Here is a 19479-nt window from a genome sequence, read left to right as displayed (position 1 = left end):
TTACAATCAGCTGAGCTACAACTTTGGATAAAATACATCATTTTAAAGAAAAGATAGCATACATATTGCTACTATCTTTATTTTCCTCTGAAGATGTAATTCCTTACCAGGAGAAGAAAAAAAAACCCTGTCAGACCCAACTTTTCCATTTATGTTAAAGGCAGGCTATGGCTCTGAAAAAATGCATATTAAAAAACAAAACATAACATAACATAGTTATTTCTTAATACAACTTAGCCATTTCATTTGTTGTTTTACAAATATCCCACACTACTATATATAATAACATGAACTAATGGAAAATATACTAATATTTCACTTCAAAAGAGTGACGCCATTTTAGAACTAGTACCTTAGATGTTTTTATAAAACCACCTATTTAATACATACTAGTGCTTTTGATGCCTGTGGCATTTTAAAAAATGGTTCAGGGTGAGAGAATTAAAGAGAATTCCCTGCACAGCTATAATTTTTAAATGCCAATTTCTATGCCAGATTCCAACCACAATTAATTTTAATGGTCACGTTACAATGTCTTAAAAGTGAAACTACAAATAGACCTTGTACTGAAATATTAGGATGTCATCATATGTAAGTTTACAGTAAAAGCTTTTTCCAAAAGGAAGAAAAGTGAAGAAACTACTGTATTCACATCTTAAGAGACTAGAAAACCCTGTTGATTTTAAAAGGCAAGTTTAGTGAATTATTATTATTAGCGGATTTTTCTACTATACAATATATTATATTGCAGGGTTGGAAAAACCTTTGGCACTACAGGTATTGTTGGACTAAAATTCCCATCATCTCCAGCCACCATGGCCAATGGTCAGGGAGGATAGGAGCTGTAGTCCAACAACAAGTGGACAATCTGGGGGACTGAACTACCAAATTGCCCAGGCAAATACTACGTCCTGGCTCCCACCCAACAAATCCAGACGCAGGTGTTTTACCTGAAAGATCAAAACAAATAGATCTTTATTCAGGCAAGTGATGGCACAAGCTCAGCAGCAGACACAGGAGGAAGGCAGAAAGTTCAAAACTGCAGGGAAATGACAAAGATGGCCCACCAAGTTTCTCCATCCCTCCTGCCAAGCTTTTAAAGACAAGGTATGATACGTGTGGCGCTGTGGGTTAAACCCCAGAGCCTAGGGCTTGCTGATCAGAAGGTCGGCGGTTCAAATCCCCGCGACGGGGTGAGCTCCCATTGTTCGGTCCCTGCTCCTGCCAACCTAGCAGTTCGAAAGCACGTCAAAGTGCAAGTAGATAAATAGGTACCGCTCTGGCGGGAACGTAAACAGCATTTCCGTGTGCTGCTCTGGTTCACCAGAAGCGGCTTAGTCATGCTGGCCACCTGACCCAGAAGCTGTCTGCGGACAAACGCCGGCTCTTTTGGCCTACAGAGGGAGATGAGCGTGCAACCCCAGAGTCAGTCACGACTGGACCTAATGGTCAGGGGTCCCTTTACCTTTACCTTATGACACGTTCGCAGGCTCTCTTGCCTTGTGGGAATGCTGAGTTTTCAAGTGTGCACTCCACCAGGGTGGGTGGGTCTGCTCCCATCTGCAAAGGTGGCACCTGGTTCCAGGCAGCAGGACTGCAACAGCCTCCCCACTCCACTGATCAAAGCCCTCCCAACTTCGCAGGAAGCTCAAGAGCGATAGCTAGCATCCCTGCTCCTCCTTCCAAAGCAACTGAAATGGAAATTCCTCTCTTCACCAACCCAGGTCCCACAATTCACACACAACACCCCACACACATTCTTTTCATCCTTGTCTTCTATGGGGGCCTGCTAACCCAAGTCCAAGAGTGTTGCTCATGATGTACTGTAGTTTGGTGGTATTTTATCTTGTGTAAATAATACATGAGGTCACAATGCTCTCATATCATTGGTGCCTAATTATTTATTTTTAACATGATATGACCTCAACAAAGGCAAGATTAAGGGCCCCTTGCTTTCCATACCCGCAGGAATCTGGGTATGTATACATGTATATACACTTTGTTTAGCAGCAGGCACCCTCTGCTCTATGCCTTAAGACACGATCACATTTAAAAACTGAAGCCTTTTATGGATGTTGTGTGCTTTGTTAGCTGAATTTCAGTTGGAATAAAATTGCAGCTGTTTAAGTATCTCCTACCATTCTAATAAAAACCAAGATCTATTTGCTACAAAAAATGTAAATAATGGTTGATTACTAAAGTACAGAAATTTGATTTCATTGTTCCAAAACAATCAACTTTATTTGGTTTTGCAACTCATGTCCTTTGTAATAATTATTTTTAAATGGTGATTTCAATCATGGGTAGCTAATCTTTTTTAGTCTAAGAACAACATTAGTCTCTGACCAACCCTCTGGGTGCCACATGCAAGGGGTGGGTATGGTCACACACAAACACACACACAGGTAAACATACACACAGGGACACAATCCTGTGCAAATCAGCTGAGGGGGCAATTTACTCAATCAATCTGAGGGAGAGATTAACAACTGCATTAGGGCCCTGAGATTAGCACACCCTACCACTATGTCTACTTTTAAAAATAACTTTTTCTCACTGCCACTAAAATTGGGATGGGAGGCAGAAAATTTAGCTGAGGGGGCTTGTTCAGGCTCCAAAACTAAGGTATTTTATTTTATTTTTATTAAACTTCTATCCTGTCTTTCTTCCCAAAAGAGCACACAATGGGAAAACATGGTGGTAAAACAGTACAAGTAAAAATATATTTAAAAACAATTAAGAACTTCTAAAAACACTCCTGCTTTAAATACTTGATTGTATTTGACCTATGATGACATAGCACCCAGAAGTAAAACAGAACCTAATGAAGGCATATAGCTCATGAGAAGGAAATGTAAGTGAAGTGATGAAGGGAAGCACTCTTAATTTAGAGCACTGTAGGCCATTTTAAATGCAACAATAAAGCATGATTTGGAGCATGTTGGTACAGTCATAGCTTGATGGCTACAGAGCTTGATCATTAGGCTATAGACAGAAATGTGGAGTGGAAGATTTTCCAGTGCTAGGGTTGCTATACTTTGAAAAAGAAGACCATATTTACAGACTTCTACGTTTAACAACGGATTGCTATGATGACTCTCATTTTAAATACCCCTACTATATGTAGCCTATAGAAACTGTGGTATATTATTAGTAGCAATGTTCTTAACTTTAACGAGCCTGCCAGAGTAGAGCCGTGGGTGCCACAATTACAAACGCCCATGTGACCACAACACTGGCCTACAGCCGCTGTTCCTCATTGGCCCTGGGAAGAAGGGTGCAGATATGCTGCAGAGTTCTCCCGTTCCATTCATGAAAAACAAGGGGTGGGAGCACGATGCATGGGGCTTTAAAATTTGTTTCTATTTTAACAAATTATTGGGATATTGTAAACAAACAAAAAACCAAATAAAAAAAACCTGGACATTCTGCCAAATTTTAAAAATCCTCCCGGACAGAAATTTTAATCCTGAAAAAGAGGTGTCCAGAAAAAAGAGGACATATGGCAACTATCCAGTGCTTTATTCTGTTTTATAAGTTCATTAGTAACAATCAATGGGTGCCAACTTCAAATAAAGCGTAGGCAAGCTTGGCCGTTTCAAAGTTTTTAGCTTTGTTTACTGAATACAAGTAAAATAAACATGCTAAATTAGTTCATGCTCTAGGGCATCAGAAAAAATTCTGATGCAAACTAAAAAACTTATGGTGCAAATTACATTAATTATATTAATTTGAAAAGAAAGGTTTTCTGGGATTTTTCTCTATCCAAAAATTCCCAGAAAACCCACATCATTGGCCTTAGCACATGTGTCCCCTTCTCTCTTTACATACTCCAATTTTCTCCCTCGGTTCCAATTTAGTGTCAAACCAGAGTCTGCCATTACATCCAAAGTTGGGCAACCTATCCAAGGGAAGAAATAAGCACACAAGCATAGAGCTTGATCACTTAATGCCATACTATGATTCCCCCCCCCCCATTTCATTTCTATACCACTTTATATTTTAAATAAAAAAATCTCAAAGCGGTTTTGTTATTATATATAAACCAACCTATTAATATATTCCAAATACTAATTATTTTGCTTTGTCCCTTGAGTTGCTTCTAAGCCCTCTGAACTACATGGTTACCAGGGTCTGGCCCTAGGTTGGAAAATAATTCTTTATTTCTTCTTGCTCTCCTTTCACCATTGCTCCCAAGCTTATGGCTGCCTTGGCACAATTCAGTTATACATATGTAAACTAGGTTATATTTACCTAATAGAGGAAAAGGGAAACATGGGAAGGCATCAAGAACAGAAAAAGAAGGGAGGAAGCCTCCAGGTGCACAGAAGTTTATCGAGTCCGATGCATATAAAAAATAAATCATCATTCAGGGGCACTCTTGTATACTTTAACAAGGTGGGTCTTAGCCCTGCATGTTGATGGCATCCTGAAGAATTTATATTTAAAAAACTTTTTACTTCAAACATACATCTCTGTATTTGCCTATCATTCACTATATTCTATGTCTACGTACCCAAAATGCAAAAAAAAAAAGCCAGATATTATATGGCAGCTACTATACTGTAATCAATTTCCAAGACTATTACCCTATTTTCCCTATAGGTAGAATGGTCTTGCAATAACAGATGTTAATAATATTCATTTCACACCATGTTCATTTAACTTTTGAGAGTCCTTTAATTTGCAAACAAAGGTTTATTAGTTAACTTTTCATCAAAGAATTTGAAGTATTATTACCTTTCAGTTCTATGCAAGCTGAATGAACAGCAACATACATATTGCAAACTAGGATGTGTACATGAATGTTAAGAAAATCAATTTGCTGGTGTGTGCATAATGCTGTTGCTTGTAGAAATATCCTCAAATTTACTGTGACTAGTTTGCTCACAAAGTACTGCCATTATGATTTGAATCATCTGCACAATATACTAACAATTCTGTTTCTAGACTCCAGAAGCTCCTAGCCTGAAATGTAAGGATAAATGTTCCATGAGATCACCTTCCTACTATACAACCTGCTTTTATTTCTGCCCAGTCTCCACCTGAACTGTGCTATAAAGATCTTGGATTACTGTACAAGGAAATTGGTAGTCTGAAAGGCCTCATTTTACATCACATGTAATGGTTCTATACTCTGCCAGTTTAGGAACCAAGGAACGCAACGCTAAATCATATTCTGAGCCACCGTATATTCTGCAGTCTAAACATCCAAATGGGAAGGCTCCTTTCTTCCTAATCTTGCCCTCTCATGGCACCATTTTTTTAAGTGGCAGGAACACTTAAAAGTCAATTCAGGAAGAAATCAGCATATACCTCACCTTTCAATATCTCCCAAGTCAAATACATAATTATGCAATCACTAGTAATATATGGTTCATTGTGAGACTGCAAGGAGCTTGAAATAATGCATTAGGTTGTATGGAGAAAATTCAAGCTAATTTGGAACCAACAATAAATTCAGATCAAACAAAATGGATCTTGCAAAAGAAATGCAACAGGAAATCTGAAAATGGATCTGGGAAAATGCTTATAAACTTTCAGGGGAATTTCCACACATTGTTATTTAGTTAGTATTTACACCAACACAATTAAGCACAATATCCCCAAATGTCAGTGATAAATGTTGACACTCTAGGGCTTTGAGAGCAATTTTTTACATTTTTGGACATACCCCTAGAGTCTAATACATTGAAATTTAGCAATAAAAGAAATCCAAAATACTACTGGATATAACATTACAAATGATCCTCTTGTAATTTCAAAAGGGATAGTATTGGAATATAAAAGACTCATCTCTCAAAAGCAACATGTATGGCAATCTCTTAGGAGAAAAGCAAACGCTATTGATCTGATATTGATTAATAGTTTATAAGAATTTGGGATACAGTATGCATTTCCAAACGAAAACACAGCAAAAGTCAGAGAAAGCAGGCAGCAAGTTGTACATTTAAAGAGAAACTGAGCCTTTTTATTTTGTATTAGAATAATGAAGTACAATAAAGTACAAGATGCACTACATCCTTATGTGATATTAATAGAATCTGTTAGTAATAAGGTAGCTCTAATAGCTTTCATTTTTCCTATTTTATCAGAAATAATCACCATTTATTTCCACCACAACACTTTTGTTACGCTGTATGATATTGGTAAATTATTGTATCATAATTGAATATTGCACGTATTTTCTGATGTACAGTTTGGCAAATACTATTTTTAAGAGACTGGGGAGGATCATGTCAGTTCTAAGGGCTTACAGAGTTCAACAAACAAATAAACCAAAGCTTTCCAAACTGTCTGTCGAGACACGTTTGTCTGTCGGCTGCAGTGTGTAGGTGTGTTGCGCGAACGCACCCCTTGCTCCTTCTGGAGCTGGAAAAGGGTTAGTCTAACCTCTGCTTTGCTAGTAAAACTGAATTACTATGTTATGAAATGATGCATGTCTAATAAATGTTTCACCAACATGAAAAATTTGGAAAGCTCTGAAATAAGCAAGCACACCCACTGTACTGGGAAGTTTGCAAATAACTTCATAACAAAGCTTACAGTTTGCCAAGGACCTTACTTTATATCTAATTATTAATTCAGTTGATCTAGATGCAGGACTTGTTTATAGTCACCACTCTGAGAGCTTTTCTTCTATCCCCACAGAGGAAAAATGCAGGTAGTCACTGGTGAAGAGGTCAGCTGAATGCTACACGACAGGCAGGCCCAGCTTCAGTACTTCAACAGTTTGCAATAGCATACTAAACTGGGAACTGAGGCCATTAAACTGGGAACTGACGCCACTCAGACAACAGCTTTCACACTGTACATTCATGGAGAGAAAGGTTGCAGTGGTGGGGTGGGGAGATGGAGCACAAAAAGTAGCTGCATGAATTAGGACAAAGAGCTAAGAAAAGTGTACAATGGTATACATCCTAGTTGCTCCTCTGTTTGTGTAATAAGGATAATTTTTTATGAACTCTCCATCCATCTGTAGCTTGCTGCACCAAATCCTGTACCACCCAACAACCAGGAGCATATTTTCAGGGACCTGGGGTCTTCGGAGGGATGGGTAAGGCAGAATAGCCCTGTTCCACGAATGTGAATTATTTTCCATTCATGGAACAAAAGTTAGGATCCAAGACACATTTTGGGAAGAAAACTTCACTGTCTCCACTACTCAGATATTCCTTCCATTTCATAAAGCTGGCAGATGACAAACGAATCAAGTTGTAATGAACAAAGGGGAGGGGGAATTAAACTGGCAACAGGAAGTGCTTCCTCTCACTGAATTTAAAAGGCATAAGCCCAATTATTTCACCTCTACTTTAAAATCTTAATAACAGCAGTTACTAAAAACTTGTCCATGTCTGTGAGCACAAGTCGCATATTTTCCACCATAAATACAGATTTTAGCTAACAAGATGAAGTAAACTAAACACTAGTTCAGTTACTCTGTATTTTCTCAAAGTCTAAAAATTGGTAGACTATGTGACAGGTCCATCTCATTTTTCTTAATGATGTTTTTATTATTCTTTCACCCAATTAAAACAGAAATGGATATTGCATCTTCTGACTGTATAATTGTTATTGTAATCTGTTTTCGATCACTGCTTGGGAAATTGGTCCAAAACAACATAAACTATCCACAGCCTCAAAATTCAAGTCATTTTCTTTTACTACGACACTTAAGGAGACATCTATCATGTTGCTCTGCTAGCATGTGAGTATTATGGCAAAAAAGTTATTTGTAAGTTGGGAAAAGACATTATGAAAGGCACCTTTTACTGCAAAGTAATGCATAACTCATAAGTGAGATTTTTATTCCTTAATAGCCAATAAAATACAAAATAGCAAATCTAAGAGATATGCATATTCAGTTGTAACATATAAATAATGGAAAGGCACATCACATAAAAATATGATTTTATTTTCCATTTTAAAATATAGGTTATTCAAAGGGCATGCTTCATTTGTAATATGACTGCATCAGCAATATTTATCTTTTAAAAGGAAGATCCTAAACATAATCCTAAACACCTTTACATGGAATGAAATAAAAACCCAGAAACCTACTGACAAATAAATACGCTAAACAAAAAAGAAAATTTTCTCACAATGCTATTATTATGTTGTCTCATATTAGTCCAACTAACAGTGCAATCCTACCCACATAAACTCAGAACTAATGCCACACTAATTTCAATGTGTCTTACACCTACGTAAATGTGAATAGGTTTGTAGCCTAAACCACGTATTTTAGAGATAAATTTAAGTAACTTCTAGGCCCAACACTATTACATGTTATGAAAAACTGCAAATCAAGTTATTGAAGACAAGTTTCTTTGTTTACCAAAGAAACAGTGTCATGTAACAAGTAAATATCTGCCAGTTAACAATGACACCTTGTATCTTTAAAAATGTGATGTGGGAACCTATTACCATTGTTTTAAATGGAACTAACTTCCACCTATATGATTTTAGGTTATGATCTTAAACATATTTCCTAGGATTCAAGTTGCTTTTCAAGTCTGCATACATCTCCAATTTTACTATGCAGAATACATTTCTTCTCCATGTACACAGACTGCCCATGGGTGCACATTCACATGGATCAACATGATGACCACAGCTTGGCACCACATGCACAATCGGGAAGGAACCTAAGGAAAGTCTCAGGCTCAAATGCTTTCTTCCTTCTTTCTCCCTTGAGGTTGGGAGAAGACTTTAACAGAGTTTAGTTTCACTTCCCACTAATCCTAGCTTGTCATATCAGAGGAACCAATGTTCATGGTTTAAAACAAATTCTGGTCAGCATCAAAACAAACCAACTTGGAACTATGGGGTTTGAAGCTGGCTTGTTTAACTAACTAGAGTTTGTTTTAAACCACAATCTCTGGTACATATGACACAAGTCAGGATAAAGTGAAAGTTGGAACTAAATACCTGTTAAGTTCTTCATGCAGTTGAACAGGAGGCAGGAAGCGAGGAACTATGCAAGAGCAAGGTTCCTTCCTGCTTATGGATATAACTCTAAACCATGGTTTAGCATTATACGCAAACCAGGCTAATACAGGAACAGGGCAGTAAACCAGTTAGAAAAACTGCTGGAAAATGAATGTCTTCCATATCCATAACTACCTGATTCACATCTGGAATCATTGGGGGTGATGTATTGTGTCAACCAGCCATTATTTAAGGAGTAGAATGCAGCAACGTGCTTCTGTTAGCAAATTGACTTTCGTCTATGCAACAAAACTCCCCTGCTGTGTGCACTCTCTAAATTTGTACCAAATTTGGGAAGGGTACATGTGAAGTGGAGAGGGAAGGGAAGTTGTGTTGCATGAGTGGGAAATACTGTACTAACGGAAGTGCATTATTGGATACCACCGTAAGACTCCTTTTGTATGTTTCATCTTTAACTGAAATTCTATTTTGCACAGATGCAAAGATTATATTATAGTATGCATAATCCTGCTATCTCTAGATACAACATAGGAACATTTGACAACAGTTTCAGTAATAACTACTGAAAGGCACAAATGACTGCTCATAAACTGCAAAGAAGCAGGTCATATGATAGCAAGTATATTTCTAGTCCTACTGAACACACATAGAATTATAATTTCTAACAGCACAGCAATCTTTAACAACCTAAAACTTGTGGAAATGGTCTGATTCATTTTTTTATAATAATATTTTTTAAAGCCCTGAACGGCCTCGGTCCAGTACACCTGAAGGAGCGTCTCCACCCTCATCGTTCTGCCCGGACACTGAGGTCCAATGCTGAGGGCCTTCTGGCAGTTCCCTCGCTGCAAGAAGCCAAGTTACAAGGAAACAGGCAGAGGGCCTTCTCGGTTGTGGCACCCGCCCTGTGGAACACCCTCCCACCAGATGTCAGAAAGAAAAACAACTACCAGACTTTTAGAAGACATCTGAAGGCAGCCCTGTTTAGGGAAGCTTTTAATGTTTAATAGACTATTGTATTTTAATATACTGTTGGAAGCCGCCCAGAGTGGCTAGGGAAACCCAGCCAGATGGGCGGGGTATAAATTATTATTATTATTGTTATTGTTATTGTTATTGTTATTATTTATTGAGATATGTAAACAATTCTAACTGCATCAAACATCCACCAATAAATGGTTTGCATCTCACAGCAGTACACAAACCAGTTTACTGCATTTTTCCAGTGAATGCCATAACTTGAAAAATGCCTGCATTAGTTTCACTACCACTAACACACAATGCTAATTGTAGCTCTGCACAGAACATGCACATGTGTGTACACACACACACAAAGCTGTCTTGCACTTTACATTTTACTCACTAAAACATGTGGTAAACTCATTTATTTCCATAACCCATTACATGTAAAACAGTCCTTAAATTCTAAGGCTTTTGTGTCTAAGACTGCACAGATTTTCGTTAAATTATTGACATTACTGTAAGACAGTTGTGTTAAATCCCCAAAGAGCAAAGCACCTCTAGAAATATCCTCTACTTGTCTCATTAGCAAAATTAATTTTTAATCTTAAATATTTTTGCATCAAACACTTTTAAAAATTAAAAGTTATATAGAGAGGGGGGAATTAGTTGGTACAAAGTCAATATTATATCACTTGGGGAATCAATTTGCTGGACAACTCACGCATTGCTGTGAACAATCAGAGACAATACGTTCAAAGCAATCAAAGTAAGTTTAGAGAATAGAAAGCCTACTGAACTTATTTCCCCAATACTGTTGTAAAATTGACATAACTATACTAATTTTAGAATTGATGTTGTTAATACAATGGACATAATGAAGGCCCTAAAAGAAAATATTAGTGCTAATCTTTAAAAAGATACGATAATAGAGAAAGCCTTGCACAATGCTGATCCTTTTTTTCTGCACCCCAAATTAACTGAAACTTATTCTTCACAAACACAAGATCAATGCTTAGTACTCCCTGATGAATGCTCAGCTTAAATATGGTGAGAAAATGCAGCACGGGAGAGATAATTAAGTACATTTCTCTGAAATCTTCAGTTTCTCAAATGTTTGTCAGTTGTGGCTTTAGCTCTTAAAACAGTTTCACTTATAGAATGTCTTCATATGAAAGTGCATCTGTTTCTGAGGAGTTTATACAGTAGGAATCAATTAACATAGGATTGATTCATCATTTATTGGGGGGGCAGCTAAGCACACACTATAGTTCAAAGTTAATATTCTGTGTTGCCAAATGAGCACTTTCTCTTTCAGAGGGTGCTGTCACATACACACATTGTGTCAGCTGAGCACTATCTTGGATTGTAAAGCACCATTAGACAGGCAGGAGCTGAGCCCTAGTACCCTAAAAGATGGTATTTTAATCTTAAAATGCTGTTGACCGTTACTGAAAAGAACCCAGTAAATAACGCGTATAAGTTACCCAACGTTATATGATATGGAACTAGATTAGTCTGCTTAATGTCTTGGGTTATAATGGCCTAATGCTTTCCTAATTTTCACTTATTCCACATAATTTTCAGTTATTCCCAAAGAGAAAATGAATTTCATTAACAATAATGATGATGCATTGTTTCATTGTTGCACTTTCATGCTTACTATACTACCGTTGGGGTTTTTTTCTGTGGCTTGCTTTGGTAACAATAAATTAGCTCAGAATTATATCAGCATACATTCTACATTATATTGTCATTAACTGTCGCACTTTGCCCAGCTCTGAAGTCCTACAGAATATAAGTCTGTCAAAATAGTATACAGTATACCTTTTACAAAGCGCCACTTTTTTTCTCCAACTTCTAAGTGCACAGTTTCAGTGTAAAAAATTAACATCAAGATTTATAAAGCGTTACTGAAATACATTTCTTGCACAGGTGATACAATGCATTCCACTATTACCAGTTAATGTGCACTGGAGAAAATGTTACATTTTGTATACTTTATTGTATACACAGATAGGCTACATTGACCATAACCACTTTTCAGCAGATAAGCCACTAATAGATTTAATCTTTTTTAAATAAACCTATCATATATCAACATTTAGTACAAGACTGGAAGACACAGAGTTAGTCTACTCCATGTACTTCTGCTGACACTAGAGCCCCAGTGCTATGTAGTAAGAAATCATTTAAACTTGGATTCTAGTAAATAGATGTTAGCATCAGAATGCATGTACAAAACATAAGAATACTGGCTCGTCCAAAACACATTTAATTGGAAATGTATCATACTGTTTTGTTATTTCAAATAAGTAGACTTGGACTCCTTACTCCTCATCCTACAGCTATCCATACAAAAAAAAAGCCTACAGATCTGCTCACTTTCTAGGGAAATATGGTCTATATTAATGTTACATTAACAGAAATAAAGGAGCTAATGGGCCCTGATCAATAGAGAAGTTTGGAAAAATATTATAATGGCCTTGATCCTAAGCATGCTTCTCCCAATCAACTCAGCTACACTTCTAACCAAGTAAATTTAATGCACATGCAGATAGGCAATGTAAAGCCTGACTAGACAATTTACTCTGCACCTAAATCCAAAACATGACTGTGTTTCTCAAAACATTAACAGTCATGCATTCTATTGAAATCACTGGGATTTACTTCCAAGTAAGCATCTGATCCAATTTTTCCAAAGTATAAACAAACATGCATAAAAGACTTAGAGCTAATACTGATGTTTCAAATCTCTTATGGTTACTTTATGAAGAACATTTCAAGTAAAATGTTCCAAAATGATCCTAGATGACTCCTCATTGGATGATATTTTATATTTTTGTGGATGCTGAGCTGCAAATATTTTGAAACCAAATCAACTACAGATTTGCTGTTAATACAGAAATCACAGAAGACTATTCTCTCACTGGGAGAAAGGAGATGGCATACTAGGTGACTCCAAGTGTATGCAGTGTTCATGTTTAAAAGACAAAGACAGATGTAAAAAAGTATAAAACTCATTATACTATCTAAAGAGCAATACTGTTCCTCAAATTTTACTTTAGAGGGTTTAAAAATGTTAACATGCACTATTTTTTTTTTAAAAAAGTGTATTATCCAACATGTTATATTATATAAAATTTGTGTAATCCAAATTTGTTTAAGCGAAAACCTGTCTTTGTCATTTGAACTAGCTTTCGTTATCAAGGTATATTCAACCTTTACAAATACAAGGAAATGCAATATAGCTCTCACACAGTTACAATGAATAGAAGGAACAGTAATGAAATACAAAGTATTATTCTCTACCAGTAAATCACATTAACAGTTGTCACACACAATATTCAGATGACAACTTATATCAATGCTCTAATCAACGTGTCCTATCTGAATGCTTCAAACATTAACCTTGATTTCCCATCATTAGATTTGTCAACAGTAATAAAGGGTCACAACATACTCCTACACCTGGTTCTACTAGTAGGAGTAATTACATATATGTTACTGCTGTCAACAGTAGTACGCTAGGCCTGAAAACAAAGGCTGTAATTCTACTTGGATGTAAGAAACACTGAATTCAATGACACTTAAAGAAATATTCATAAGACTGGGCTTCATGTTTGGTATCCAACACTGCAACCATGTTCGAACTTCTCTTGAAGTAACTACCACTGAATGCAATGGGCCTTTTATTCTGAGTTAACACCAATTAAGGCCTAGCTATAAATTATTCTGCTAGCTTTTTAAAACATAATTATCATTTATCTGATAAACACTGAACCAGATTAAGAAGTGTACCTATATTTAACTTCCAAAAAGACAGAAACTGAATATTTTATAATCAAAACAGCTGTATCAAATATGTGTATTTCTCTTAACATTTAAACTGTATAGGTTATCATTTATTTTATATAGCCCATTGAGAAATAGCACAAAAGGTTGGTCTTCCAATAAAGTATTAAAATATAACTTTGTTAAACACTCCGCCGCCCCGCAACCTAGAAATTTAGGTAAATTTCTAATAGTTTTTGAATCAGTATTAACATCATAAAAAAGATGCACTTCAAGCTTCTACCACCTCTATAGGAATCAATTGGTATAGGTGAAATATCCTACTATTATACTAGATTTTAGCATGTGGCGCTAGTGGATTCTATATTTCAGTTTATTTCACCAAAGGACAAAATAGAAGATTTGTTTAAAGTAACCCCCACTGATTTTAACACTTCTAAATCTGTAAAATTAGGATCATAGTCTTAATTATTAAGCACAGTTTTTACTTGAGTTCTTCAGACTGATTTTCCATCTCTTAAAGACTAATAAAATGTAAATGCACATGAGAATTGAAGAATCGTGAACACAGATACATTTTAATCAGGATTTTTACAAATCTGAGTTTCCTGGCCATTAATCATCCTTTTTCAAAATCCTTATGGAGCGAATTACTAACTGAGAGGGGACGCCAATTCTAGTAAGTGAATGTTACCCAGCAGGGATATAAAGCTGTCAACACCACAGAGCTCTTGCTTGCTTTAACCTCTCTCCCAGGCGTCATATGTGTTTTAAAGAGATATTCGCCTTTTTCTCCCACAGTCTCACTATAAAAACTGCCAATCATGAGTATCACAGCACTTCTGTTTTATTACATAGATGTTTAAAACAGACTACTTAGGTAACTGCAGGAAGTGCTAGAATACCTAAGGCAAAAAAAGTTAACCCTGACTACTTCAGCTAAAATTAACACTGTAAATAGTAAAAGGTTTTTAAGTCCCCAGGGAAACTTACTTCTACCACACCCTGCTTAACATTTGTTTAGGATTTTTCAAGACTTTTATCTCTCTTCCCAATGTCAAAAAAATTTTCACTCTAGAACAGCTATTATGCCACTAGTTACAGAACAACTTCCCGTAAAATCTATTTTACCATGCCTTCCCCTCCCAAAAAAACAGTGAAGTACAATTGCATATCCTTGCGAGTTTTTGCCTTTACTTAGAGATATCATTATAAAGAATAAAGAATTCTAAAAATAGTAAGTCTATCAATATAAGTTCATCACTTGGCCGTGTCTTCAGATCTGTTAACTCATTATTTAATCAAATAGAACATAGTGATAATCCATGTATTATCTACTTTCACCCCCAAAGAGAAACAAGAGAAGCAGGGTTCTATAGTCATGCTATTTTTAAAGCAACTGATGTGAAATTCAGGAACTTTCCTCAGCTTTTCATTAAATATCAAACCCATCATGCATGAAAAATCTTGGAAATTCTTTTAACTATACTACATGTTGAATATTAACGTAACTAGATAGTATCTTGTTAACTAACTTTCATAGGCCAGAGATTTTTACATATGGCCTTAGTTTTCCTTGCTGGTATAACTATTTTCACCTCTATAAAAATCATATTTGAGTGTTACAGTTACAGTAAAGGTACAACTTTCATACCATTGCAATACAGCTTTTAAAGCCACATTGTGATTTGTACTGAAAAGTGTCGTCTTTTTAGAAAGGGATGTAGCAAAAAGCCATTCATGAGACAGTTAAGCTAGTTATCCTAAAAGATTTTAATATAAAATGACGATCAATTTAAAACAAACATTGCCCTATCAAGATAGTAGGACTTAAAAGTACTTTAAAAAATATGTATTGCTGAGTTGAGAAATCAAACATTTTTTCATTCTTACTTAAAAATGGAACACTAGCCAACAAGTACAAGGACTACAAGAAACTTTATGAAACAAGAAGTTAACAGAAAAAATGTATCAGCAGTTCATATGAAGGTAACCCCTTAGGAGCTGGCCTTGAGTAATGAAAGTCTCCATGTAAAACTGAATAAAATCCTCTATCCAACATCACATTTGACTGAACGTCTACAGTTTGAACAGTTTGATATCACAAACTGTTGTGACCTTCTTGTGGCAAAGCACTGAAGCAATTTGGAAACATACATAGGCCAAAATTTAAAAATAAGCCTCACGCACACACCTCAGTGTAGATTAGAAACCCAAAAGACATTAATGCAAACCCGCAAACCTTTTCTTAAAAAGCAATAATGCTTCAAATAGCCCCCAGCTACTGCAGGGCATATCTCGAAATATTTACAGAAAGATTTAGTCTGCAGCAAATCCACAAGTACTCCATTATTACTTTTTAAACTTTCTTTCTAGCATAATATTTAATTTAACACTTTTTCTTTTCTGCCTCTAAGAACAAATCAATAAGAGCAACAGTGAGAAAAAGGTTCATTCACCAACTCTCTAAGCATTGTCTAAACTCTTGTATCCACTATTAGCTGTCTTTACTCATTACTTATTATCTTAGAATATACAGATAACTAACAGGGGAAGAAGATAACCTCAACTTACAGCTTCTTAACAATCTTTGGCAATTAGTAATCCCACTGAGCAAGCTGCATTTTCTTGCATTTCTTCCTATGCAATAAGATTTTTGACATATGTAAAATGTTACATATTTTGCAGAACAACTTGTTTTGTATGTATTTTTTCTTCTTTAGAAACTGTGCAGATATATTAGATCCTGCACTTATATCTGGATGCAAAGATAAGGTAAAAGAAGTGAGAAATCATGACATTCAGAACTAAAGATCTTTAAGCAGCTGCATGTTTGAGATTTTAAGTTATCTACTTGGGACACTGAAATCATACCACAGAACGTGGAAGAAAGAGTATCTAGAAAAAATGATATGTACACTGTCCAACAACTCTATCAGTGCATTTAAAAAATCATTCTAGCAACTGTCCAAAAAAGGAAAAAAAAATCCCATTTTGTTTTGGAGAGTATTCTTTAAAGTTATTATCTTGTACATTTACTTGGTATTATATTCTACTGATTGCTATGAACAGTTTTCTTCCAAATAAGAGTGTTGGGACCCTAGAACATCATTAAGCTACTCTACTAGATTCCATAAATCTCAAATAAACTAGACTAGTAATAGGTACAGTAACTGTACGGCAAATAAACTAGACTCATAAGGTGTATAGTACAGCAATTTACCGATACTCCTATTTAGAAACAAGCCATTCATAAAATTTTGAAGAACAAATTCTTTTTCTCCATGCATTCTTAGCTACAAAAATGACTAGATTTTCACCATTACAAGACTAAAAAAACCCAACCCGCTTTCTGAGATACAAGTAAGATAAGCTTCACTTTACAATTCCAAAACTTTTATAAAATATTCTAAATTAGCTTCCCATTAAACTGTAAAATACTAGGGATATAATTAAGATCCTTTTTAATTGAGTTAAAGAACTAATATTTTTGTCCCATGATGCAAATACAGTAACAGTGCAAAAAAGCCATGATTTAGAAATCAACCCAGAACAAAAGCCAAACAAAAAACCCCAGAACATTTTATATGTCCTTCTAACACAGGGGCAGAGAACGGAACACCTTTAAGCTTTCCAGGAAAAGCTAAGAACTCTAACAGTGACATAACCAGCTAACACCTCATACACAGTGGCAAGATGCCCAAAATATGCCACCTTCTGTATAAACCACTTTCCTGTTTAACCATAATGAGGCTGTTGGTTACTGATGAAAGAAGCAAGAGGGACGTTAGCAGTCTGCCACTGACTTTCTTCCTGTAACCCTACACCAAGAGACACTCAAGCTTCACCAACCTGAACCCTGACACCCTGTGCCATTGTAACACAGCCGTCAGCCTGTTATGTATACATTAGTTCAACTAGGTTTGTTACCTCCCACTGATTTGGTGACAGAGCCATTGGGCCTCCCTCGGGCTCCCATAGGGCTGCCATTCTGTTCAAGTCTGGCCACCTTCACAGGGGGAGGACATTTGACATCAGGGCTGCCGCTCCCTCTGTCTGGGCTATCCCTTAGACAGGGACTCTCACTTCTCCGGTCCATACTACTTTGAGTTGGAGACAATGTTCCCACAGGCAGATCACAATAAAAGGAGCAAGGACCTAGAAAGAGAGAGAGAAGAAGAGGGAGAAAAGAAATGAGCAGTACCACTTCAGAAGCATTCAAACTGAATGTATCAATTAATCACATATACATTAAAAAAGGAAGAGCACTTCAAGCCAGAATTAAAACGATCTGCATAAGCATGGAGGAACTTAGCCAGAAGGCTTCGCTTTTGCACCTGACTTGTGAACGCGCTTCCGATGCTGCTGCTGCTGCTCGCGAGCCGGCAGCTAACAAGGAAGGGTCACGGAAGTTGATCATTCATTCAACTTCAGCTTTGTAAACCAAGCTATTGCTAGTACCGAAGCTATTTACAGGCTACGGTTTTCGCCTTTGGGGTCGAGTGCAATTTAGAAAAGCAAGGGACTTGGGCAAACAAATCTATTTAGAAGCAAGTATGCAGTACACTGTATTCAATAGACTAATGCGTTTCAGATGGCGTGCGAACCAGTAAAGAGGTTCAATTAGGTACCTAGTAATACATTTAAAAATGGGTCCAGAACCGGGAGAACTAGGAAGGAATGGCAGGCAGATCTATTTTGACACCTAAGGACACTTAAAAATGTAACCCCACTTCCAAACTTAATTTTTAAAAAGCATTAAAAAAAAAATACTGCGTGCCAGGCATCTTCCTCTCTGCTTTTAAACACACTTAGAAATCGATGCCTTAAGTCTATTCTTTGCAGCTTCTTTCCCGCTTTGTTTTGTTTATTCTTAGGCAAAGGAACATTAAAGTACAAATTTGATGGCAGGGAAGGGGAAAAAAATCCCTGCATCCTCCGGGATTTCCCCTTTGCTAGAATGTGCATTGGCAGGTCGGTTCGATATTTTGTGCCGAACTGCTATCTCAAGCAGATTGAGTTTTCAAGCTTGATTACACAACGTAGCGCAGCAAAAACCAAAAAAGAGAGAGAAAAGCCACGGCTAGAGCAGTTTGCGGAGTCACGCAGAAACAAACAAATGGGAGCGTAATATAGAATAGCAACATTTCAGCCAAAAGCACCTCCGTCACAGCGAGAGACAACCGTAAATTATTTTGTTTGCTTCGATCTAGCTGCTTAAGAGAAACCTTTCAGGACCACCGCCGTGAATATCGGAGAGCTTTCCTGGAGTACTTACTGCTTATAGTCTGTCCGTAACTTGGCTGAGTTGGGCTCTGTCCATGGATCAAAAGTAGAGAATCCAGGGTGGAAAGTTTTCTGGGTTCCTCTCTGCACGTTATTATTCTCTCCTCGTCTATTTCGTCTCCCCCAACCCACCGCCACCTCAAGTCCCGATGGTTTTGGGGGGGAGAGGCTTGCGCTCCCAGGTCAGGATGCCTCGCCGTCTTGCGCCAGAGTGGGCTTTGGGTGCTTGGAGGAAAGAGCTCTTCCCGAAAGGGCACCCGAGGTGGTTGTGAATGCGAAAGAAGACGCGCGAGAGAGAGCCCTGGGATCGACGAGGAAGTAGAGGGAGGGAAACACTAATTTCTCTCACCTTCCAGCAAAAAAAAAAAAAAAGGTGGTGGGGGGGGGAGAGAAATCAAAGAGGGGAGGGGGAGAAAAAAAGGGGTGGAGAGGCTGCCTCTAAAGAGGGGAGAGGGAGAGATGCTATCCCGAACGAGCAGGAGAAGA

The 19479-nt window shown here is 37.1% G+C and overlaps 1 protein-coding gene across 2 annotated transcripts in view; it reads right to left on the bottom strand.

The window, feature by feature from the left end:
* The window catches only part of SATB2 (SATB homeobox 2), a 121587-nt gene extending 102485 nt beyond the window's left edge, over nt 1-19102 (bottom strand). For both annotated transcript variants that reach the window (XM_081919612.1, XM_081919613.1), the window contains exons 1-2: nt 18986-19102; nt 17638-17865 (exon numbers count right to left, since the gene is read on the bottom strand). In XM_081919612.1, the coding sequence (XP_081775738.1) occupies nt 17638-17806 (169 nt within the window). In that variant the 5' untranslated portion in view covers nt 17807-17865; nt 18986-19102. The remainder of the gene's footprint in view (nt 1-17637; nt 17866-18985) is intronic.
* Nucleotides 19103-19479: the final 377 nt, after the last annotated feature.

This window comes from Podarcis melisellensis (genome assembly GCF_964234715.1).
Source record: "Podarcis melisellensis genome assembly, chromosome: 1".
Lineage (NCBI taxonomy): Eukaryota > Metazoa > Chordata > Lepidosauria > Squamata > Lacertidae > Podarcis > Podarcis melisellensis.
The sequence above is the reverse complement of the archived record's forward strand: the minus strand, read 5'-3'. Positions and strand labels throughout refer to the sequence as shown.